The 25,706-nt window shown below is 33.2% G+C and overlaps 2 protein-coding genes across 6 annotated transcripts in view; one reads left to right on the forward strand and one right to left on the reverse strand.

The window, feature by feature from the left end:
• Window positions 1-666: 666 nt before the first annotated feature.
• On the forward strand, window positions 667-16,226 carry LOC125055287 (SID1 transmembrane family member 1-like). 2 transcript variants are annotated; one of them, XM_047657680.1, is made up of 20 exons: window positions 667-955; window positions 1,212-1,281; window positions 1,495-1,591; window positions 2,088-2,210; window positions 2,497-2,538; window positions 2,946-3,307; window positions 4,144-4,227; window positions 5,247-5,416; window positions 6,129-6,259; window positions 7,202-7,318; window positions 8,613-8,724; window positions 9,155-9,266; window positions 10,431-10,604; window positions 10,822-10,936; window positions 11,132-11,254; window positions 11,885-12,001; window positions 12,811-12,943; window positions 13,378-13,503; window positions 14,136-14,214; window positions 14,602-16,226. In XM_047657680.1, the coding sequence occupies exons 1-20, from the start codon at window positions 858-860 to the stop codon at window positions 14,776-14,778; spliced, it is 2,562 nt and encodes an 853-aa protein (XP_047513636.1). In that variant the 5' UTR covers window positions 667-857; the 3' UTR covers window positions 14,779-16,226. The 2 variants fall into 2 exon arrangements, with proteins under 2 accessions (XP_047513636.1, XP_047513637.1); XM_047657681.1 differs by lacking the exon at window positions 2,497-2,538 and having other exon boundaries at window positions 668-955.
• Window positions 16,227-19,776: 3,550 nt separating this feature from the next.
• LOC125054988 (GTPase-activating protein CdGAPr) overlaps window positions 19,777-25,706 on the reverse strand; it is a 71,825-nt gene continuing 65,895 nt past the window's right edge. For 3 of the 4 annotated variants that reach the window (XM_047657145.1, XM_047657143.1, XM_047657144.1), the window contains 4 exons: window positions 25,228-25,365; window positions 24,069-24,143; window positions 21,248-23,200; window positions 19,777-20,947 (listed from right to left, as the gene is read on the reverse strand). In XM_047657145.1, the coding sequence (XP_047513101.1) occupies window positions 20,860-20,947; window positions 21,248-23,200; window positions 24,069-24,143; window positions 25,228-25,365 (2,254 nt within the window). In that variant the 3' untranslated portion in view covers window positions 19,777-20,859. The remainder of the gene's footprint in view (window positions 20,948-21,247; window positions 23,201-24,068; window positions 24,144-25,227; window positions 25,366-25,706) is intronic. The other variant, XM_047657146.1, reaches the window with a different exon arrangement.

Raw genomic sequence — 25,706 nt, forward strand, 5'->3', positions numbered from 1 at the left:
GGGTATTTTCTCGCAACTTGTTATTATGTATTGCACTGTTTCAGCTTTGCTGGCCTTTATGGCCAATATTGATAACTTTATATTTATATAGTAAATTTTTTTAAACTTAAAATATGTTATGCAATTCCAACTTTATCACAGGGGTACATAAATATCGAATTGATTAACCTCCATTTTGGAATTCGTTTAGAATTATTAGGAGTTTAAAAATTCGGTTCAGCTAATTCATTGATTTTTTTATGCATAATGCGTTTTATATGCAATAGGCAAGAAACTTTCATCGTGTAATAAGTGTATATGGGCTCCTGATTCTTAGGTCCATAATATTCTAATTTGTAGCTCAAGCCTCAATCTCGTCTTGAGCGCTCAAATATCCCAAACTTTATACAGATTACAGAAGTCAGAAACAATGGTTTGACAGCTTTTGAAATTAGATTTAAGTTTCATTAACGCTCTAGAATACGGTACGGTACGTACGGTACTCTAATAATGTGGTAGAAAAAATTATATTTATCGAATATTAGAAAAAAAGCAATATATATTTACTATATAAAAGTGTACAATTAATAAGGTTATCTAAACGCATTGGTTAAAATACATTAGTCAATTGTCTATATCCAGACTAAAATTAAATAAAATGTCAATTATCAAAATTTTTGTTATTGGTTGATGTCTGTTGCAACTTGCAACATTTGTCTGAGTTTTGTTTTAAATTTTATAAATGCTAATTGATTTAAGATTCGTAAGCTAAAATTCTACATTCTTCATGATTTGTATACCTTTCGAAATATAAAGTGCACATACATTTGTATAAATCCCTTCTAAGTTAATTTATTAAATGAGACATTTTATTAACAATGAGTTATTGGTGGTTGAAAACCTGTGTAATTTTAAATGGATTTTGCCTTTGTTTTGGTCTAAACAGAGATGAAATTATATTTCACTACAACAATACGTAAGTTTTAACCTAATTTCGATGTAAACAGTTGAGTCGTACTATTTTTAAGATTTCTTTTTAACATTTCATCACTATCGAAGTTACGAAGTCTTTAATAACTAGTCTCTACTTCATTTGTAAATTTTGGGCTACCAAATTAAACTTATTGTACTAAATTCAATTTTAATATAGACATTTTAGTTAGGCAATGTCACTCAAAAATATATAGTTCATTTTTTATTTGCAGTGCTAAAATTTTACATTTACGTTTCAGATATAAGTATAATGAGCCATATACAGTTGCAGTCAGTAAAAACACAGAATACATAATGGAATTTGGTGGTGTAAGTAATTTGATTATACTTGAGGACCTTGTTATTAAATATATATCAAATACATATTTTACTGCTTATCTAAGAAATATGGTATTTATATTTTGTTAAGGATTTTTCTTATCAGACATTCAACCATTAACCTCATTATAAAGTACATTACTCTCCAGTTATATTGAGGCAAAAAGATTATGTATCATTCATTTTCCCAAAATTATGTTTTAGGACTTTGAAGCTTATGATACACCAGCACGGGTGACAGTTGCAAGTGATTTTGCCAATCAAACATATCCGTTGTTCATAACAGCAAGGCAACAGAAAGGTATACCTATGTAATTTTTTGTTTGTGTAGGATTTTATTTTCCCATTAACTTTTTATGATTTTAAGATGTTAAAGTCAAGCAATTGGGAAACCTACAAATAAAATAAAAGTTCACCAATATCTTTATTACTTCTCAGGACTCAGTCTTATTAGAAATATATTCTTAACCATTTTTATATAGTATACTATACAGGCAGCTGACTATAACTACAGAAAATTCTGACCCTGAGTAAGCAATGAACCATATAGTTATGTTATATGTATGTTTATATGTATATGTTAATAAAATATAGGGTGGTCTATAGAGTAAAAGTTATTGCTTTGGCTCTACAACAAGACATCTTGTCTCTTACAGTGAATTCTGCGGCACTTAAAATCTTTAGTATATTATAGAATAAATTTGTAACCATACAAGTCAAAAGAACTTTTTCTTAATATATCTAGTTTGACACAATTAAGTCATTGTAATTTCAATAACAGCTGAATTACTTTTTAGGTGTGTTTTCATGGCAGTTACCAATGACAGTGCAAACCCTAAACGGATTGGAAAAGTTTACAAATATATCAAGGACACTCTGTCCTCACAATAATATATTTTCAGAAGACGAAGACACATGTCGTAAGTTGATATTCTTGACTCATAGTTATAAAACTGACTGAAATTCCGAGTTTGTTCAAAACACCAATTTTACCATGAACCCTATCAGGAAGTATATCCTAGCATTGACTATAATCACTTAAGGAAACAATTAAAGAACTGAGTTTATATTTAGAATTTATTTAAGGTAAATTAAAACATAGCATCTTAGAACTTAATCCAATGTTATTGTCATGTTGAGGCTTGGCTATACCATTATCATTCCCTCACATTATTTTCTCATATTTCTTTCTCTTTCACGCCTCAGTCAGTGACAAATGGATAAGGGTGTACTGCGGGCCTTTGATACGTAAATATTTAACTTTAAAATATATAGGCTTGTTAAAGTTTAGTTTCGCTAAACTATATAGATAAATGACGTTTTCACTAGGTCACATAAAAAAATTGCAACGCTATGACTTTTATTTGACAATTGACAATGTTAAATTGACAATATGCATCGGGACATATAAAAATATACAGTCCACAATAGAAACAAACTTTTTAGATTTATTTGCAATAGGTACTTTTAACATTTGTAAAAAATTGTGTTTGTGATTCACTAAAGCAATATTGACTTGTGAGAATTAAATCAACTTCAGAAATATTTTTTTTCACAGCACTATTAATTCACCATTTAGCTAGTCATTTTGCTAAACCTCATCCTCAAATCAAAGAAATTACAGACCCTAAAAGTGAATTTTTTAATTTTTTCAGATATGACATCACTAAACACTCCAATTGTCCATCTTACATCTTCATCTCCGGATCCTATCAGTGTTACCATACTAGTGGAGACAGTTGAAGATTTTTACATAAAACTCAACACAACAACAAATTTAACCAGTACACCAAGCCAGCCTAAATATTACTTTTACCCATTTGATCAGCGCAAAAATAAAATTGTTGATATGGCAACACCGAGTGAGAGAAAGAAGTATCTCTGCTCGGGGGAAAAGGGGCTTTTGAACCATAACCTGGACATAGACTATGGATGGTTGTCAAAACCAAAAAGTGTTATTTTAATGATTGAATCTGATGATGATATTTGTGCTCTTGTTTCGATACAGAATTTTGCGGTAAGTCTATTTAAGATAGAGAGATATTTTGTTTATGGAAAGATATTGATAAATAAGCATTGACATTAGTTGCTGGAATATTAATTTCTCAGTACTGAATTTATTGACCTGATGTCAAGTGACAGCGCAGTTCAAAGACAACGCCAGATACCCTCTGATTTTGAAAGTTAAATTGCTTTTTTCTATATCGTCATTTTAGAATGATTGATATCCTTATTATGATATCCTTGTATGTCAAAAAACCATTTATTTTTTATTCTTATGGTCTAAGATCTCGATATACAACGACCTTCACCGAAATATTTTTTTTTTAAATATTAATTAAACATACTCTGGACTGAAATTTGCTAGGCAACCCATATGGATTATATTTATTGACATATTAAATTAAATATAAAATACGTTTCATTAAATAAGCATCTCGGTGCAGGTTGTTGTATATCGGGATCTTATACTATTAGACTCTTATGTCATTTAAATGGTATAATCATAAAGTAAGGACTTATTTATGTTATTAATAAATAAGTGCTTTTTACCATCCAAAATTATGGACACATAATAATATTTCAACGAACATTGACGAAATAAAACATTTTTCGTTTCCTGTAATGTTTGGTTCTCTGGACATACGAGGTTATCATTCTACAGCGACGATATGCTCCTTTCTCATCATTCTTCCATCCATTATTATCTTCAATTTTGAATATATTCAACTAAGTCGGTCTTACAAAGGGGCCAATGTAGTCAACAGGCTGTTGGTAGGATGATGATCAACTAAATATAGTTTAATGAGTGAATTTTACTTGAACCTGGTATAATAATTATAATATTTTCAGTGCCCAGTATTTGATAACGAAAGAGATATATTGTATGATGGATATTACCTCACGATGACTAGACGAGGTGGAATCACGCTTACTGTAAGTATTTTTGGTATACCCTCCAGTTCTGTTCAGTTTGGTATACAGGCAGTCCTCGACTTACGTCGTTTCAAGTTACGTCGAACAATGTTATGACACTATTCCTTAAGCATACGTCATTTGTTTCGATTTCCGGCATAGGAAAATTCACTGGTCTTGTGCAAATTTGGAGAATGCCATGAAAATTTTTGAAGAAAATGATCCTTATTTTGAGAGAAGTTCCAATGTTGATAACAAAATTTGTGCAGCATATCAGTGCTAACCTAACATGCCGTAAGTACGAGGACTGCCTGTACATCGGATTATAGGGCAAGTAGTGGCTTACAGCCAGAGACAAGCAGAGGATAGAGCGGAGTGGAGGCAGCAAGTCGACGTACCGCTTAGGGCTTTTCAAGACAGGAAAGACCTTCAGTAATGAAGATTACGAAGAAGAGATGTATAAGTCAGACATACAAACTAAATATTTGTATAATAGATTTTAATGTGAGAATATATATTATATATGTAACTGCTAAGCTAATAATACGCTTTAATTAATTTTATGTTATTGTTGTTATTTAATACATTTTTTTGTTAAAATGTAAACCAAAAAACTAATATTACTAATATAACTATTCAGATACAGATTAATCTATTTATTTATTTATGAAATACCATTTCTTTATTTATAAGTAATCTTACAGCTACACATTTATATTATAAAAGAAAACAATTAAACAATAAGCCAAAACAGATTATATAAACTAAATATACAAAACAGAAAACATAAGTACATTAATATATAAAAAAATAATACTGATATTAAGTTGCCCTTCTTTTCATTTAATTATGTCAATTATATTATGTTTTAACGAACTGTTAAAAAATAAATAAATAAAATAAACCAAACAACTGAAACATTTAAAGAAAACTAAATTGTTTCTACTGCTAAATAAAGTCGAAATCTTCCGGCCTCTTTAAATATTTCCTCACATCCTCTTTGGTAAGGTGGAAAATGTAAATATGGTGTGGTTTTTCAGCAAGACATGTTCCCGATAGGCTTTTACATCGTGTTCATAGTGAAGACCTCTGATGAGGACTGTAGTGGTCAATCCGTATCTAATGCAACTTTACCAAAAATGGCTCAGTATTTCGGATGGGACGACAAAGTGAGTGTACCAACGAATGATGGCAGAGTCAAGAGTTTTAGGTGAGCTTTTTTCTGAGCGTATCTAAATAATTGCGGGTATATCAATTTTTTTATTATTTATTTTGCAGAATATAATCGAAATGGTATATTTGAAAACCATTGGTTAATTAATGTAACCATAGCAGTTTTGTTTAGGAGCGCGACAAATGCATATAAAAATAGTTATTTTGTTTTTTTATGTTGCCTAACGTTAGGCTATCTATTAACTGATTGGGTAGTCCGTTTATTAGCCGCGGTAGCAAATACCTCAACGTTCTCTCGCCTTAGACGTGATTTGATCTCGTAGTACAGAGCTGAACTTGCGTTACAGCTTAAATTTGTACGTCATGCTCAACTCGTTTTACGTTATCTCGAAAAAAGTACTTTTCCTGTTATGGGCAGTATTATTTTTAAACCGATAGAGACATGAAAACTTTGAATTGGTAGGAAAGTTCGGTAAAATAATATTAGCTGAGGAATGGTTTTAAGAAGTAAACATTATATTGCTATCAATTTTTTTTGACGTGACAATGTCTAATAAATCGATGAACGCCGGCTGCACGCACGTAAAAGCATAACCAACTGTCCCATTACGCTCATTGTCCGGTTACGCACATTGTCCCGTTACGCTCATTGTAGGCATCTATCTCTCTTCCACTCGAATGTTATGACGTTGTCACGTTAAACTATCATCCTTAAACAGACTTTACGACAACAACTTTTTTCTTTTCAGTCTCCGAGTCATTGAAACAATATCATATAGAGAATATATGATAGCTGCCGGAACAGCTCTTGGGTTTTTCCTGTCTTTCTATATAGCTTTCATAATAGTGATTGTTTGTCAAAGACGAAGACGAGATCAGGGTAAGTTATGAATTTATAGGAAGTACAATACGTATTTAAATGTTTTATTAAATTTAATATTCAAGTAACACTATTCCTCTTTGCTTTGTTAGACACACGACATTAATTTTTTGGTCTAAGTCCGGTTTCTAAGCGATGTGTTAGTTCACCTTACGAACGAGTATTTAATGCGTAGAGCCGTGTTCAAGCCGATTCGAAAGCACGACCAGGGTCGCACGATGAAGCCTATAGGCCAACTGTCTAAATAGTATGTGCGATGAGTGTGCCTTTTTATGTGGATATATAATATAGACACAACATGAAAGGGAAAATTCGTTATTTACTTTCTAAAATTATGGATATATTAGGATCTTCTTAAATGTTTTAATCTATTATTATTATTTATCAAAACGAGAGTTAAGACAAAACATTTAAATTAATGAATATTGTGTTCGTATACGTTCGTTCGTAAGAGCAGTGTTGGCCTAGTGGCTTTAGCGTGCGCCTCTCATCCCTGAGGTCGAAGCTTCGATCTCCGGCTGTGCACCAATGGACTTTCTTTCTATGTGCGCATTTAACGTTCGCTCGAACGGTGAAGGAAAACATCGTGAGGAAACCGGCTTGCCTAAGACCATAAACTTCGACGCCGTGTCAAGCACAGAAGGCTGATCACCTACTCGACTATTAGATTGATAAAGATCATGAAACAGATACAGAAATCTGAGGCTCAGACCTAAAGAGGTTGTTTTGCCACTGATTATTTTTTTATTTACACGTTCGTTCGTATACGTTAAAATGTAACGTATATTTTGAAAGAAATTTTTTTTTATACACTATAGAAATATACAATAAAATAAATAAGTCCACAAGGAGGTACCTAATCTCTTTTATTTACATTTGTAGAATAACAGTTTTAATAAGATGCCTAAAATTGAAATTTAAAAAAAAATTCTTTACGCCTAGAAACACTTCTGCCGCCAATTACGCCGCACGACAATTCGCAAGTGTCGTTTATAAGTCCAACACTAGATGGCAGTAGCGGAAGTCGATACTGCGCAGGCGATCTACCCACTAAGACAGGTTAGTCCCGCTGCGTCCAAATGGACCTTAGCACCAAGAAATACATATATACTAATTTTATGATAAATAAAATGTCCCTCGGTCGCGGTCTACCTGTACTATAAACTAAAGAACTACCGAATGAATTACGTTTTCAATAAATCCGATGTAAAGTTACTAAAATATAAGTCTTGCCACAATACATGGAAGCTTTGTAGGCAAAGCTGCAGGTAGAAGATAGGTTATATGTCATAAAATCTTAGGTTATAATTCTTTAGGGCGTGACCAAATATAGCGCGGCATTCGAGCGCGGCGTGCCTCGCGTGGCAGTTTGTCCATGTGCCGCGCGCTTTATTTTGTGCAGGTGCATTAGCATTAGGGATGATCGATATTAAAATGATGATTTTTGCAATAAGAATTGACAAAGTAATAAAATATGTATAGTGAAATGGTTCGAAATTTATTAAGAGACAGAACAAATTATTACATATTTAGGTATTTTTTATCAACTGACTGAATGTAAAGTAATATTGATAAAAAAGAACCTTTTAATCTATTTCTTTGTTGATAAAGAGTAAGGAAGTGTGAGAGCGAAGAGAGATTTGTGGATGCGTTCATAGAATACTTACATTTTCTCGTAAGTGGCATTGGTCGTGCCGAGGCCGTGAGCCATTCCGTTAACATCAATGTTACGATATTTTTCGTATAGCATCCCTAATTCGCATTGAGCATTTGTTGTTGTGTCCTACGAATCCCGCATGTTGCTGCCGCGCGCCTTGCACGCCCTGTTTGGTCACGCCCTAAAAGTACCTACCTACCTACCTACCTACCTTGCCATATGGCAAGAGTCCCCATAGAGCAGGTAGGGGCAGTTAAGAAACAATTAAACCTATTTCTTTATTTCGTCACAGTTTATTTTTGTTGCTTTTTTATTACTTACAATAAATCAAACATTTTAAATGTTAACATACTACTATCATAGCCACTAAGACTAAGTAGTTACTAACTCTAACTGAGGGGGCCTCATAGCCTAGCGGTCTTATTAAGTGGCAGCTAGGTGAGGGGTACCGGGTTCGATTCCCGGTTCGAGGGCAAGTTTTAATTTAATTTAAATTTGTTCTCGGCCTTTGGGAGGGTTGTGGGGTACCGGGCGAGTGCCTAAACCGTACATGGAGGACACGGTCGAATTTCTAAGGCAAATAGAACGAATTATAAAAATCCTATACTTGACGCTGGCTAGTGCACAAATCGTGCCAGAGCCATAATTAAAAAAAAAAAAACTAACTGAAACTACATAAAAAAGTTTTTATTTTAGATGGCAGTTCATCATCCGACACCGATTCCGATTTATCGACTGTGGACGATGTAAATACTGAAAGTAATTTATACTTGCAAGGGAATAAGCTGTGTGTCGCTAATCTTTCTAGGTATGTACAGGAAATGACAATTAATAATTTAATTGATTTTTGGGCGTTGGCTTGGGCGTGGTTTATAGTCGTTTGAATCAGGGGTATCGATTGAGTTTTGTTTCTTTGTGTGAAGAAAAACTCACGGTAAAGGAAAACATCGTGAAGAAACCGGCATTTCTTGGACCCGAAAATCGCGGCAGAGTAAACAAACTTTGAAACTGTCAAGATGCCAAGTAAAAGAAAAGCGTTATGTTTTATATTTGTTTAGAATAGTTTACCAATTGATGGTAATAAAATTAGAAATTATTGTAGGTAATTGGTTAAATTTGTTTCTATTTTCTCTTCCTTATAACGAAATTATTTTATTTCCTGTTATTATATTCAGTTACTAACAAAGTTTCTTGTATTATAATTCCAAATAGAAATATTAAAAGACAATTAATTTCAGATGCCGTCCACGTGTGTTGTCAGCGAGGTCTAAAATGTATCTTTGGAATGTTTTGACTGTCGCAGTGTTTTATACGTTACCCGTAATACAACTCGTCATTACTTATCAAAGGGTGAGTAACTTTTGCAGGTTCAAATGTGTTAAATAATAATAATTAAGCCTCATTTATTCCTTGATACATACATCCATCTTTACGAAATTTACACACTTTAAATTTTAAACAGATTTTTTTTTCTAAAGACCTCTTGTAGAGTATAGACCTCCTCCAATTGGCTCCATCTCTCTCTCATCACCAACTTCTTTAAGCTTTCTTTAAGCTCATCAGCCAACCGTGCAAGGGGGAGATTTGTGTTTCTTTACCCTGGTGGCTCTTTTTACGATGTAGCATGTATTAAAGTTTCCAAATTGTTCCACTTATCATTAATCTCGCCACCATTTTCCAATCCACCCTGCTATCTCTTTTATTCAATATCATCTTTAATGTTAAAAAAATAGGGTTACGAAATTGGTTCCAATAAATCACTGATTTGATAATGATATAATATATGTCACTATTTATTAATGACTATACATTTTTAATTACTTCAACTGTAACTGAACTTATTTTCGGTGAAAATACAATTCGAAGAAAGATACTTCTTTAAACGTATCTAGAATATTTTGAATTGTGCTTTTGTTGTTTTATTTATTGAATACTCCTACTTAACATAAATTATATATAACAAAAACGAATACTAAAGATATAGCCAAAGATGGAATACATAATATAAACAAAAAGGTTGAAACATTTACGAAAGGAAAAAAATAATAAATACACTTAAAGTAGTACCTGTATAGTTGTCTTTTGTTATATATGTCGCAGTAAAGTAGTTAAATCAGAGAGTTAATTGAATCTCTAGACAGTTAATTAAAGATGAATATTCAATTGACTCGCTAAAGTTCCGTCAGACAAGTAATTGAACAAAATGTTTAACGAGTTTCCAAAACGTTTCTAGACAACAAGACGCAATTCAACTTTGGTAGGGTCACCAAGATATTGATTGGAAAAAAAAAATATTTTTTTTGTTTAATGTTTCTTTAATTAAAAAAAATAAAACCTGCTCTGCTACGAACTAAACAAATGTACCAAATATCTGCATATTTGGTACATTTGTTTAGTTCGTTTTACCTTTATTAATGGCATGTAAGTACTTGACTGCGACATATATAATATATGTTAGCTTTAGGATTACGAAATAAAAAAATAAAACTGAGTTTTTATTCCTTCTTTTTTCAGTTACTGAACCAATCGGGAAATCAAGATCTATGCTATTTCAACTTCCTATGCGCGCATCCGCTCATTGTTCTATCTGACTTCAATCATGTGTATTCAAACCTCGGTTACATTTTACTGGGATTCTTATTCCTTATAGAAGTTTGGAATCGACACAGGAAATATGTGGATGTCAATGTAAGTATGAATTTTGCGGTAAAATCTCAATGTTTTGAAAATTAACTTATTGTGTTAACAGTTTTCTAGAAGTTTCTTCCTAAAAGTGAACAATTCAATTTTTTTTATTATAATAGAAACGACAAAATCTCAATTGTTTGAAATTCTAGAATATTTTTTTTATTGTCAAAAAAAATACATATCAACTTTTTTTTTTAAATATTTTATTGATCCACAGCTCGGTATACCCCAACACTTTGGTCTTTTATACGCGATGGGAATTGCTCTGGTCAGCGAAGGTCTCCTCTCAGCAGCGTACCACGTGTGTCCCAATAGCATGAATTTCCAATTTGGTGAGTATGAATCTGGAAAGAATGTTCTCTCCAACTGACAATACATACAATTAAAAAAAAACCTGTCAGTTGGATTAAAGTTAAAAAGATCATCTTTCTTGCCCTTTAGTTTCCAAGAAATTTGTAGACAAACATAAGATTTCAGATGGGAAAATATCATATGTTATTTTTTTATATATTTTTGTATTTGTGTAGACACGTCGTTTATGTATGTTACGAGCGTGCTGTGTATGGTGAAGATATACCAATCGCGTCACCCGGACATCAATGCGCGAGCGCATGCCACATTTGGAGTTCTTGCTTTGATTATATTTATTGGTGAGTAACAACTGTTATTGTAATCCTAGAACTCATTTTCCGCTCTTTTGACGTGATAATGTGTATGTAGCTATACTCTGATTTTTAATTCCGTAGAATTCTGACATATCATAAATGTTGCCACTAAACAAGGTTTCCACCGAAAAAGGTACAAATTTGACCCATTTCAGGACAGTAAAATAAAATGCTACGTATTTTTATGTTTTACCTACAAATAGGCAAATCGAAATATTTACTTACTCAAGTGCTAATACAAAAATAACAAATATTTCAATATCACGAACAATATATCGAATTAACTTTAATTACTTTATTTTCTTCTTTAGCTGCATCACTGCCTAACAAGGTTTAGTAAACCTTTATAAAAAAAAAATGTGTTAAATTTTAAACTCGTACGGTGAAGGAAAGCGGCATGCCTTAGACGTAAAAAGTTGATGTGTGTCAGGCACAGAGAGCTGATCACCAGCGTGCTTCATAGACAAACAATTATCACGTAACAGATACAGTAATCTGAGTCCAAAAGGTTTAGCGGCAGTTTTTTTTAAATAATATAAAAAAAACAAATTACCTAAAAATCGCAAACAGCATCTCATGTGAATAATATCAGAGATTTTTTTACTTTTATTACAGGGTTGGTGGGAGTACTAAATGCTAATTTCTACTTCTGGGTGGCATTTACCGTTCTTCATCTGGTCACTTGCTTGGTGCTCACTTTCCAGATATATTATTTGGGCAGGTTTCGATGGGGTAAGTTTACAATAGATCTGTCACTGACAATTTAAGTAAAGACAATTTTTTTTTTATTTCAGGATATTATTGAAATCCATTTATTACGGGGAATTCCCCGTAATAGCCCAAATATACAATCCGCCCATGTCTATACTAATATTATAAAGAGGAAAGATTTGATTTTTTTTTTGTTTGAAATGAATAGGCTCCGAAACTACTAGACCGATTTCAAAACTTCTTTCACCGTTGGCAAGCTACACTATTCCCGAGTGACATAGGCTATGTTTCATTTTCAAAAAATTTGGGATGCTTACTAAAACTTGAATAATCTAACCCTAGGTGTAAAAAAATAAACAAAAAACTTCCTTCAATCGTGTGCGCTGCGAAAACTATTAATGATAGAACAAAATTATGTATAAAAAATTTTCAGGACACATCACTATCTATAAAAAATGTCGCGACAGCATGTCTCTATCTTTTATAGTTACGTCACAATAAGCGTCATTTTTTTATTAAAATCCCACCGCTAGACAAGGCTCTTTATTCGTACCTAGGTATTGATCCTCATCAAAATAATTACCAACGTTTCACATAAGCTACAATTTAATGGCATAACCACCAAAAAAGCATGGTGGATTGTTGTTCTCCTGCCGTTTCTCTTGGATAGTTTACTACTATGTAATATAACAAAAATCTTAGCCACATTAACGCTTGGCCGAGTCTACTAGTTTATAATAAACTTCTTTCTTTTTTCTAATAATTAGGTTGCCTCGTAGATTATGAAACCCTCAATAAATCCTGGAATTCTAAAATATATATCGTTTTAGAAGGGGCCGTGATATACAAAGCGCTGACAGAGTTCGTTCGGCAACCGTTAGCGGCCGTTACGCCCACGCATTGTGGAAGGTGTGTGTTGCTAGTCATCGCCAATCTTGGTAACTGGGCTATCGCTGCCTATGGGTAAGTCGTACAAATTAAATATTTATCAAAATTACTTTTGCGCTATCACTTAACATCAGGGGAGCCTCGTGCCAGTTTGCGTTTGTTCAATAAAAAATATATGTACCTTATATAAAATTCTCGTGTCGCGGTGTTTGTAGTTAAACTCCTCCGAAACGGCTTGACCGATTCTCATGAAATTTTGTGTGCATATTGGGTATGTCTGATAATCGGACGACATCTATTTTTCATCCCCCTAATGTTAAGGGTAGTCCACCCCAATTTTTTTTTTTAATATTTTTTTATTTTTTATGATACAGCATTAAAAAATACATATAACCCCTAATTTTCACCCCTCTACGATCAACCCCTATTTTTTAATATAAATGATAAACATGGCAAAACGACGTTTGCCGGATCAGCTAGTATACCTATATATATATTTTTGTTCGCAGTGTAACTCAGCATAGCCGCGATTTCGCGTCTCATCTTCTTCTAGTGTTGATGAGTAATCTGTTCCTTTACACACTATTCTATATCGTTATGAAACTCTTGCATCGCGAATCGATTCGATGGTATAGGTAAGTATTACACACACACACAAACTAATGTTATATTTTAAGAATTTAATAAATTTGGACAGATTCAGATATACAATATTGTTAATCACACGTTTAACATATAGTTTTAATAATCCATTTCATTATTATAAATTTAATTTTTTTCGGGAATAATTTATTGAGAAAATTATGAATATATACAATTAATTCTCAGTTTCGTGATAAATTTCGAGCCGTTATGAAAAATCAGTGGCGCTACAACCTTTTTAGGTCTGTGCCTCAGATTTCTGTATCTGTTTCATGATCATTTGTCAAACTAATAGGCAAGCCTCTTGTGCCTGACACACGCCGTCGACTTTTTGGGTCTATGGCAATCCGGTTTCCTCACGGTGTTTTCCTTCACCGTTCGGGCGAATGTAAAATGCGCACATATCCAGAAAGTTTCATGGTGTACAGCCATTTGAACCTACGACCTCAATAATGAGAGTCGCTCGCTGAAGCCACTAGGCCAACACTGCTTGAATGTTTAAACCAATTCAATTTCTCTCTGATAATATTCAGTACGTGTCGAACTTCCAAAAGGTTTTAAGTTAGTAAAAATATGTAAAATTTTATACTTTTCAGTTTTACAACTATGTAAATATATTTTTCAGCTGGGTGTTCATCGCTTTGACATATACAGTGTGGTTCAGTTCGAGTTATTTTTATCTTGATTTGAGCACTAACTGGGCGGTAAGTGATACCATTTTTTTTTTATATATATCATAGTCATAGTGAAAAATTAATCTAAATTTCTCAGATTTTTACAATTTATTTCACATTGACACTGACATTGCCAGAGGGTTCGCAAATGCGTTGCAACCTCTTAAGAATTGGTACGCTCTCTTCTTGAAAGCTCTAAGTCGCATTGGTTCGGAAATACTTCAGTGGGCAGCTGGTTCCACAAAGTGGTGGTGCGTGGCAAAAACTGCCTTAAAAAACGCTCACGTTTGAAACGACGGACGTCGAGGTTATACGGGTGGAATTTCGTCGGACTTGACGTCCGATGTTGAAACTATTAATTATTATTTTGGGCGGCATTAGTCTTATGGATATTGAAACAAACTTATTTATTTCTAGTTGACACCAGCGCAATCTCGACAGAATAACAAAGTGTGCAGTCTCTTACAACTCTACGATTCTCACGATATTTGGCACTTTATGTCTTCTACAGCTATGTTTTTCTCCTTTAATATGTATTTAACTATAGACGACAGTCTCTCGCATGTGCCCAGAGGGGACATTGCCGTGTTTTAGGGACCATTTATTATTTTTGAGTCCCAAATCTACACCAACTGAGGCTGTCTATGGTGCATTTGCACAGATTGCAAAATTGTTTGCTTGTTTATGAGTTGTCAATTGTTTTCTTTCCTATAATAATAAAAAGATCTGCGTTCACTTGGCCAACGAATTCAGACGAAGGATTTAAGTATTGGCGGTGCTGTAGTCGTTCTCCGTCTCCCTTGCTCTCGTAGTTATGATACACTGGGGGTACGTCCTTCTCCCTCGCTCTCGTTTCTTCATGTAGCTTGTTAAGTTAAAATTGACTGCCACGCCGCCAAGCGGCAATTTGGGTCGCAGGAAGTTTATCTTCAGAGCTCCCATAAAAATTGTACTTATATTCTACGTCTGAATTCGTGAATCCTTAAGTAAAAAGCTACCAAATATAATAATAATGTATTTATTTAAACATTTATAGGTCCATATGTTTATGATTGTGTTAGTTACAATATAGATTGACACTTGATTGAAAGGTAATTGAATGATTTTATTATGGTTTCTATAAAGCAAACTTTGTAAAAATAGCTTAGTTCTTTACGTCAACGCCACATGTAGAACGGTTTAATATGACACAATTTAGAATAGTTAAATACACCGACGTTTTTGCTCTCTCTATCTCTATTTAAGAATCATTTAGCATAAGATAATAACAAAAAAATGGTTTGCGAAATTGATTCCAGTTTGGTAGAATTTCCAGTATACAGGATATTTTTCAACGTCATTTTAAAAAGTTTCGATCTTTCTTAATAACAACCTTAATGGAATTTGACAGAAAGAACGAAACAGTGCTTTAGTTGAAGAAGTGTTGTTTAGTTTTTATTAAAAATTCCGTATTTTGTGTGCATCCTAGAATTTGTAGTATAAAATGAGACAGTTTGTCTAAGTAAGCACATGTAAAGATTATCGATTGTGTAAATTACTTTTCGTTTTTATTCACTTCTAAACGTTTGTAAAAAAAATTATGTTATTTGTGTTAATGCTGTGTAAACGATGTTTTGTGTTAAGTCAAATTCATGATCTCAAATATTCCCTTAAAATTATAAATGAGTGTCTTAATATGTGTCTTTTAAACTATAATTATGCTGATACTGTCGCTGTATAGATATATATAAGTTAGTCCGTTTGTCATATTTCTTCGTTACAAAGACGAAATATTGAGCCTCGTTCCCGGCGAAGCGGTAATTTCGTTAGGCACAGAAGACTGACATAGTGGCATGAAAAATATAACTATTATATTTATTTGCGTTAAATATTGATTTTAAAATTTACCTAATGTTTTGTAATTTAAATATAGTTTATGTAATTAGTTATTAATGTACTGAGCGTGCTATGTAGGATTACGTTCAAAAATGCTTGTAACATTGTATTGTTTTAGAATATTGTATTATGAATTTTACTAGTCTGTAAATATAGTGCTATTTGTATGAAGTCTTTTATTTTCCCCAATTTAACTCAAAACAATATCAATAAATTATGGCAGGGTCAAACGATCAATAAATCCCGATCTGGTGTTTTGTTTTTATAGAGTTGCAAATCAGGAGGCTTATCTGATGTTATGTGATACTACCGCCCATAGACACTCAATGCCAGAAGGCTCTCGAGTTGGTTGCCAGCCTATATTCTTCTTGCTATGTGTTCTCAGTACCGACTCCCAACATAACCTAGCTGAATTTACTCAAGTAATAAGTGCTATTGGAGATCGTTATGAGGTTGAGATTGTATATTTACTCGGTGATTTTATTGGCCATTCGAATATATTTTTTATATGGACCTGCTTAGTTTGCTCTGGCAGTAATTGTTACCTTCGTCTACGAGGTTTCTGGGTCGCGACGCTGGTTGGGTCAATGTCGTTTTCTCGGCAGCTTGGTAGGTACTATTAGAAGTAGTAAAGGAGGATGTGTGTGTCTGAACATTTACCATTAGTAATGGGTTCAGATATAGGCGCGATAAGATGAAAGAAATCAAGGTCTTATATAGCACGGAGTCAAGTTTTATAGCGTTAAAGAAACGAAAAGAAAATAGTATAAGATCCCGATATACAACAACCTTCACCGAGATGCTTATTTAATGAAACGTATTTTATATTTAATTTAATATGTCAATAAATATAATCCATATGGGTTGCCTAGCAAATTTCAGTCCAGAGTATGTTTAATAAATATTTAAAAAAAAATTGTAGTAGGTAAAAGTACCAGACTTTATTTGAACCATACCATTTTGCTACATGGTATTTTACAAATACAATTAATTCTAGATCTATCTATAACAATGTGATACAAGTTGTCAACTTTTGATCAGTGATCCTAAAACAGAACTGTGCTTTGTGGTAAAGGGTTGAATAAAATTCTCAAATATAGCAATAACGTTTATTGTGTATAATGAATTTATCATCTACACTACATTACAAGCCAGATTCAACTGAAATTACAATATTTTACAATACTCCAGCATCGCTCCCTCCCGAAGCTTAAAGCTCATATTAATTCTTAATTACAAACCGTATTTGTTATATGCACCAATAAAACCCCTAGTTTCATTAAACAACCTAGGTTAAATAATTCCTTAATTTGATCGACGCATTTGGAATAATAAGAAAAAAGACCACAATGTTTAGTCCACGTTTTATAAGAACCTAAAGAATTAAGTTTGCTATTGCTTAGTGATTTGTCTTTATTATTTAAAACAGATAACATACATAAATTAACTAACACTAGGGGTAAACAGATTTAAGTTAAAAGTGCAATTATAAAAACTAAATGAGTATTAGCTGCCATAACATGTATCAAATACGATTTTCGCTTATGAAAAATACTTACTATACAAATTTGTCAAAATGGATACAATAGGGGTTTCTTAGTTTTACAATTGGTTCAAAGGTCTATCGTGAAGCCTCAAAACAATTTTCAAACAGCCTTTTAAAACGTGGTTTAATCGTTACCATGGTAACCATTGTTTTTCATATAATACCGTAACCATGGCGACAAGCGGTACTAAGCTATTGACTCAATCTCTATCAGGTGTTACCTGGTTGTAATTTTGCAACATTTTCGACGATCTTCAGATCGTACTGACTTATCACTTGAAAGTATTTTTTGTTTTACGATATGTGCCCTTAACACCTTTGATTTCAGATATAATACAACGTTTTTCAAGTTTTACTCGTAAATTATTATTTTTTTAAACTTATTTGCTTCAAAATTGATTTAAGGCTTTACGATTTGTGTACATAAAGTATTGCTGTCTCGCTAGAAGCGAGATCGGCAACATTTTACAAGGACACTATTGTCTATGACAAATCATAGACATTAGCTAGAATATGGCTACAAGATATTTGGCAAAGTCACAGTCTGAAGAAACACGAGTGATTTTTTTTTAATTTAATCACGAAATACTCAACATGTCTCATTAGAACATGTGTCATAAGAATAATAAGCACAAGTTTTCTAAATAAAACGTGGACTAAATATATCGAACAAATTATATATAGGTTGCCATGGTAACAATATATTTAGTTCACGTTTTTTCGCTGTACATACATAAAAATCACTCGTTGCAAGGGAGATAAATCTAAATATTAAACTGTATGCTAAAGTTAATAATAATCAATTCGTATTATTGTCTGCTATTTTACTGAATTTATCGTACGAGTTATAATTTATATATTTAGTATGGAGTTTCTTGCAAAATATCCAATCTTCTCCATATGAAACTACCTTTTGGAAGGAGCAACTACTATTTTTATTAAAAAGTGCCTTTTTAATAGGCCTAATTGAAATAAATGATTTGAATTTGACGTTATATAAGGCAGTATTCATACAGAGACAGACTATAAATTAGATTTTATAAAATATGTATCACCTCTCGCGCCCAAAATGGCTAAATAGCCCACCTCCGTAAACTAAGAGGGGGGAGGGGGGGGGGCTAAACACCCCCCTCGCGAGGAAGGGTAACAATAGCTATCAACCATGTAAAGTGTATAATACGCTTTCATAGAGATAAGATTATGTTTGTTAGAATTGGTTGCATCATGCCTGGTGTTCAGATAGAACTAATAATACATGGAGTCGAGATTTCTGTTTATCATAATTTAAGAAACTAAGATAATTTTGTTTCTCTGACGAATGATTTTTTGATAAGTGTAATAATTAGTTGGAAGTATGGCTGTCTATTTCAAAAACGCCCACAATGAGTATCTTTTCATTAAACGTAAAATATAACTCGTACCTACGATATATAAAAATAGTAAATGCATTTTGTCATTATATATGGCAACAATTATGTAAAAAAAACATAGAAAATTATTAACAAAATTTAACTTATATTGTGATGATCGTGCTCAAAACTTGGCGATTCAGCCAAATTCAACTATAAATACAGGTGCGAACATGTTTTATACAAAAGCGATTAATTACTAAATAAATAAAAAAATCAACAATTTTTCACGAACAAAAGTTGGGACCACAGTTTAATTATTAAAGAACATAAAACAAGTGTAAATAAGCAATGAGATACTTCTATTGCCAAACTTTAGTAAATACCTACAAAGCATATCAAAAACGTACAACCGTGTGTCACCTTCACTTGTATTCAACATCAGACGGGAAAGACAAGGACAAACGATTCAATGGAAAATTTTTGTTTATTTTTGAAGTTATACTTCTTTAGGCATGAACTTTTGCATGACGCATGCAAAATTGATGAGAGTGAATTTGGATCCAAATTAAAATCTCAAAAAGAAAAACAATCCGCGAAAATAGAGGACACCGTGAGCCATTTTTGCCAAAACGCTCCATCTTTTAGTCGATACCAACTCCGGGGAAATAAATACAGATAATGCAACTTTTTCTACAGCTGTGATACTTTTTGATATTCAACATCTTTTGTCTTCATATTTTTCAATACATAACTTTAATCCGGTAAAAAGCGTTTTTCTTTAAATGTTATGAGTTATGTTAATCAAAGACAATATTAATTGTAATTAATTATTTGCATGGAATCAAAAACTATTTTTAATAATACAAAGAAGTATAACTTACGCGCGTACATAAGTACACGCACCCTTTTTCTAATGAATTTGTGTTTTAATCATGGACTCACGGCGTACTTTGGAAGTACAAACATGACATAATAAATTATTTTTTGAAGTATTTAGGCCTATGTTTTACGAATTTAATAGTTAAACTGTTCCCATTAATATTTCTATCTAAACGTTTCATAAATACCGAAAGCTACGCTAAGCATCATAGACCGTTGGATTACCCTCAAAAAACAATTTTAAAATAACAATGAGAAATAATATTATTGAGGGTAGTCAGAAAAAACGCGATTAATAAGCACTCATTATATCAACGTCATTTTCAAGTTATTATTATTTACATCTCTATGATGACTTTGACGAAGTTAAAAACTTAAATATGTCGTTTAAGTAGCCGTTCAGCCAACGCTTTTTTTTATGGACATAAGTAGCCTACGCATTTTAAACTGAGTAGTCGGGCAATAAATGTCACTGACAGTGAGATTACTCAGACTTTTTAACCTAATTGGCTGCGACATTCATACTCTTACAGCTGTCAAATTTTTGACAGTACTGTTTAAAACTCCGTCAAACTCATGCTAGAGATTGATATTCAAAATTACGTGACGTCATTTATTTACCTACTCAAGCCTGCACGAGCTATTCAGAAATCGATATTCTGAACAATACGTATACGTGATACCTTTCGTATAGGATATTGTCGTAATTGCGTAAGCACCGACTGTCATGTTTCTGTCCAATAACACTCTGCTTTATAAACGCGAATTGCATTAAAATTTCACATTCAATCGCGATCTTGGACAGTGAAGCACTAAACTGTTACAAAAATGACCGCTGTGGTCACGTGATCGAAGCCAGGCATGTTACATTTTTGTATACACAATAAATTACAATTTACGAAAATTAAAATAATGATGTCATCAGTATAACAAATCATAAGATTTCACAATTAGCGATTTACCTAGCTTTAAATCGACGGTGTTTTTTGTCACGTTATTCGCGTTACCGTCTTTATTTAACTGTCAACCGGCGTTTGTGCTGCTCTGTGACTTCTGTTCGAACAACGCCGCCATATCTCGTATGTTGTATGACGGTGACGTTTTCTCTTTCCTGAAAATATTTGTATTTATATAGTTTAAGATCCGAAATCGATAATTCATCTTATAAATTCGAATTGCGATTAATATAAGTCTATTTTACTACCAAACTTGAAAACAGTAGTATTTAGTAGAAAAGCAAATGCAATTAGGAATGATAAAAAATACGAATCGTTTAGTGCTTTGTCAAACTATGTACAAAATTCTCTAGGTATTTAGATTTGGGCTCTACGTACCAACGATTTTCCAATACAACCAACCGTTTACTATCTGGTATGGAAGATCGTTGGCAGACGTGCAAAACTATACATACCTATCGTCCCTGCTCCGACTGGCTTCCCCGTTAAAATCCTGAACTGGACTCAAAGGCGACGGGATAGTATCTAAAGCATTAGCACTTCTGGCCAACGAAAACCTCATTCGTTGGCCCAGATCAACTGTGTTTCTTCTTTCGAATTTAGCTTCTTTTAATCTTTCACAATTCTCAATTTTTTCATCTTCCTTTTTTAATTTGATCCGCGTCAATTGCTCTGGATTACTTCTAAACGATTGTGAACTATATTTTTCCCGCAAGAAATTCCTACGTTCTTCCTTATACTTCTCTATTCGCTCCCTGCTCAATTTCTTCTCCGTTTCGAAGCCTATTAAGTTCTTTATATCAGGTTTCACGTCAAACCGTTGAACGAGGGATATTTTGTTTTCAGTTGTGGGTGTTATACTATCGATTTTTGGCTCAGGCTCTTCGGTATTGAGGTTTAAATCTGGGAGGAATTTAGACGTCCTTTTAACATCGCGCACTTCTAAACTTTTGCGTCTATCTTTATCTGTACCAAATTCTTTGATAAAGGCATTTTCATCCAAAGATCGAGCGTTGCATGAGTTTTTAGATAATTTGTAAGTTTTTGGTGAAACGGGCGGCGGTAATTTTACGGTTGCGTCTCTTTTCTTCTCCTTAGATATTTCTGGTGTTTCCTTTTCCGATGAATTCTCAGCAGAGAACTTAACTTCAGTTTTGAATTTATCAAAAGAAAACGGACCCTTCTGTTCGGTAGGACTTTCGAAACGTATGGCTAATTCACGAACATTTAAATTTGTTGAGACTTTAGGTTTTATCACATTTCCGTTTTCATGTTCGATAGATTCATTTTCCTTTGCACTTATATCTACTTTATCACAGATTTTTAGAGTATCAACGTTAATATTTTCATAATCACGTTCTGTATTAAAATTAACATTTTCATAATCGATATCTCTTTCCGGAGATTCCAATATCATAGCATTGACTTCTTCAATGCTTTTTCTAAAGAATTTAACTTGACTATAGACATCTACGTTTTCATCTAGATCAGTTTCTGTAGGCGTCTCTAATATAATAAGGTCCTGGGTAAAATCTTCAGGTTGGCACGCTTGCTGAGTTGGCAAACTTGCATCAGTCTGTGGAATGGTTGCTTCTTCAACTATAGACAAATTTTTGTCTAAATCTATATCTTCATAGACAGAATCTCTTTCGTTCGTAGGGGTGTCGTTGATTATCGGTTCGTAATCTGGCGACTTTGACTTTGTGGGCGAACGGAATGTAATACTTATGGTCGATTTGAGAGGACTTTTTAATGGACTACCCGGAGAGCTTTTAGACGTACTGGAAGATTGTAAATTTATGTAATTCGGCCTCGTATAGTTGTAGCACTCGTACAACTCGTCGTGTTTCAAGCTAACATTCGAATAGCTAGACGAACTCTCATGCGACGAAGTCATTATTTTCATTAGGTCCTCTTTCTTCGATATTTGTTCTGAATTTGATGACGTCGACACCGCCGACAGTCTATTGAGATTCTGGTAACTTATATCTGTCGAATGCAGGGGGCTGGCTTCTAAACTCTCGTGTGTTTGTTCTGAATAATCTCGTATATCTTTCATATTTTCGTAATCGGTCGCTTTCAGTTCACATTTGAGACATTTTTCCTCATCACAATTATCGCAGTCGCTGGTTATTTTTATCGTATGTTTGTTTTCGCTGGTTTCCGAGTCACTCTCGAGTGGATCGTAGTTGGGCGTGACTGGGGTTATTGGACTAGAGTTTATGGTGCTGGTCGTGAGGTTACCGGTAGAGGTTTCGGCCGGCCAGTCTATTTTTATAAGGGTAGAATGCCCGTCTTTTCCGTGCCACGTGAGGCGAGTGACCGGTTTGTCCGGGTCATTTAGAACCGGGGCGTGCAAGCCGCTGTAGCGCGCTGAGTTTTTTTGTTTCCGTGGCGAATTTCTTTCTCTGCAAGCGTTTGGTTAATTTAGCCCACAAGTAAGCTATAAACTTCCTACGATACTATGCTAGTTTTGCCGTGAACGATTATTTCTTTTTGATGAATTTCTGACTACTTTCTATAAAGGAAACATGTCATATGTGTCTAGAGTATTGTCCAGTACAATGCACATGCATACAAACCATTCAACTAGAATATTCATATTTAGGGAATTTACAGCGAGTCTCACATTGAATTGTTTGTCTATTACCACATGAGCGTATTTTACGTCCAATAATTTTTCAACAACACAGTAAAAGGTACAGACAGATCCATGATTTATTATATGTGAGACACGCCAGGTCTCTAAGCAAAATCTTCAGTATGGTCGTGAATCGTCAAACAAATTTGTATGAAGGTGTTTTCATACAAATTGGTTATCTATGGGGAAGTATGTCGGGGACTAAGTCGATCATTATTTGTAACCGCATAGTATCGTAGTAAAGCCATGAAATATTAATATGAATGATACATTAGTGTTTAGATTGATGTTAGTTAGGTTTACCTGTCTGTGTGTGCGTTCTGTCGCCACAGTAATTTTTACTATCCTGAAAAAAAAGGTATTTTGTCTGGGATTTAGCACACAATTATGTATATTGTATGCGTATACGATGTGTATCATAATTTATTTTGCTAGAAAATATAATATCTTTTAAAATAGTTTTTAAATTAATTATTGTTTTATAACTAACATCATTCTAAAACACTTGTGACTTGAATTAATCCATTTTCTTGCTACAACTATATGACTAGCAAAAACATCTAAATAACTACTGTAATTTAAAAGAAAATAGATTATTTCTAGCGTACAACATTAAGATATCAAAGAAAGCTTACCTCAGTTTGACATTTGAAAGTGTCGCTTGGAAATCAGAAGTAGAAGACAGCGGACTGTCGCGGTCTTTGCACAACCTATTAACAAAATTAAATCTTAATTTTATTCTTATATTTATTTATTTACAGTTATGTATGGCCAAACTTTAACTAAAAATATATAAAAAATGTATGCGGGTACTAGTGTACACACGTAAGAAGTGAAACTTCTTTATGACCTTATTTTATGAAAAATGATCTACTATATGCATTATTACAGAAATTGGTAAAATAAAGTTAACTTAGATAAAGTTAAAAAAAAATAGAATAGAATAAATAAATAGAATACAAATAATACAATTATTTCATTCTACCTTATTACTACTAAGATTATTCCAGAATTTCATTAATTGTAATATAATTATTACTATCATTGTTATCGTTATTATATATTTTTGTTTTTAATATAAATTTTATAAATTTTATGAACGCACTACACGGTTTTTGACATAAATAATAATTATTTAAAAGCATAATTAAACATGATACTGCAATATTAATTAAATATAACGTGAAAAAGTTATCCAATATAAATAACAGTACGTTGCGGTAAGCCTGAAGTTAGTTTTCAGAGATAGGCAAACTTCACAAACAACAAATCTTGCAACTAATCAATAAACTGGATCCGAAATCGCAGGACAAAAAAAAGATAACGGGAAAATGTGACGTCACGTGACGTAATTTTTTTTCCAACGCCGATAAAGTTTCACTTCAATAAAACTACTACTGATTATATTATACTACTGTTTTTTACAAAATTATTATTATCTATTAATCTTTTCTAAGTTTACAGTCATTTCCTCCACAAATAGGTCTCTGACGAGAGTCGAATTTACAAGAATCCGTTTATTTATAATTAGTTACAAAAAGGCTTTTTATGGGTAAGTTTAATTTTTCTATAGCATTAATATTCAGTTACTATAATAATAGAGAATATGTGATAAAAAATATAAAAAAAATTAATTCGAGAAGATCATTCTTGTTAAAAAATGCAACGTTGATGCGGTTCTAAATCAGTAATAGTTTTATTTTATTTTTTGATTAGATAGATAGATTATTTTGATGAATAAACTTTAGAAAAATCAGCGTATAAGCATAATTAAGAAAGATCTGTTTAGATTACCGTTTAGCAACAGCCTGCCTCCTTGGGCTTAGTGGTCGGTTATAAGCCGGTCTCTTCTCGGCTAGTGGGCTGCAGGTTCCGCTCTCGTCGATATAACCCATGTCTTGTTGCTCCAAGTTGTCGAGGGCCACGCGTTTTCTAAAAACAAAACACAACTATTAATTCACATGCGTTCTTCCAAAATAATTTCCACGTCCATTATTTCGCCCCTTAAGTTTTGTTAGTAAAAATAAATAAATCAATGGCGCTACAACCTTTTTAGGTCTGGGCCTCAGATTTCTGTATCTGTATGATGACCATTTGTTAATCTAATAGGCAAGTAGGTGATCAGCCTTCTGTGCCTGACACGTCGTCGACGTTTTTGGGTCTAAGGCTAGCCGGTTTCTTCACGATGTTTTCCTTCACCGTTCGAGCGAATGTTAAATGCGCATATAAAAAGTCCATTGGTGCATAGCCGGGGATCGAACCTACGACCTCAG

This window comes from Pieris napi, chromosome 13 (assembly GCF_905475465.1).
Source record: "Pieris napi chromosome 13, ilPieNapi1.2, whole genome shotgun sequence".
Lineage (NCBI taxonomy): Eukaryota > Metazoa > Arthropoda > Insecta > Lepidoptera > Pieridae > Pieris > Pieris napi.

What these genes read in the sequence shown, in the direction of transcription:
- LOC125055287 (XM_047657680.1), top strand. Translation starts at nt 858, where the DNA reads ATGAGTTATTGGTGGTTGAAAACCTGTGTAATTTTAAATGGATTTTGC. An exon ending in AACAGCAAGGCAACAGAAAG is followed by an intron (nt 1,592 to 2,087) that starts GTATACCTATGT and finishes ATTACTTTTTAG; the next exon opens with GTGTGTTTTCATGGCAGTTA. An exon ending in TTTGGGCAGGTTTCGATGGG is followed by an intron (nt 12,002 to 12,810) that starts GTAAGTTTACAA and finishes ATATCGTTTTAG; the next exon opens with AAGGGGCCGTGATATACAAA.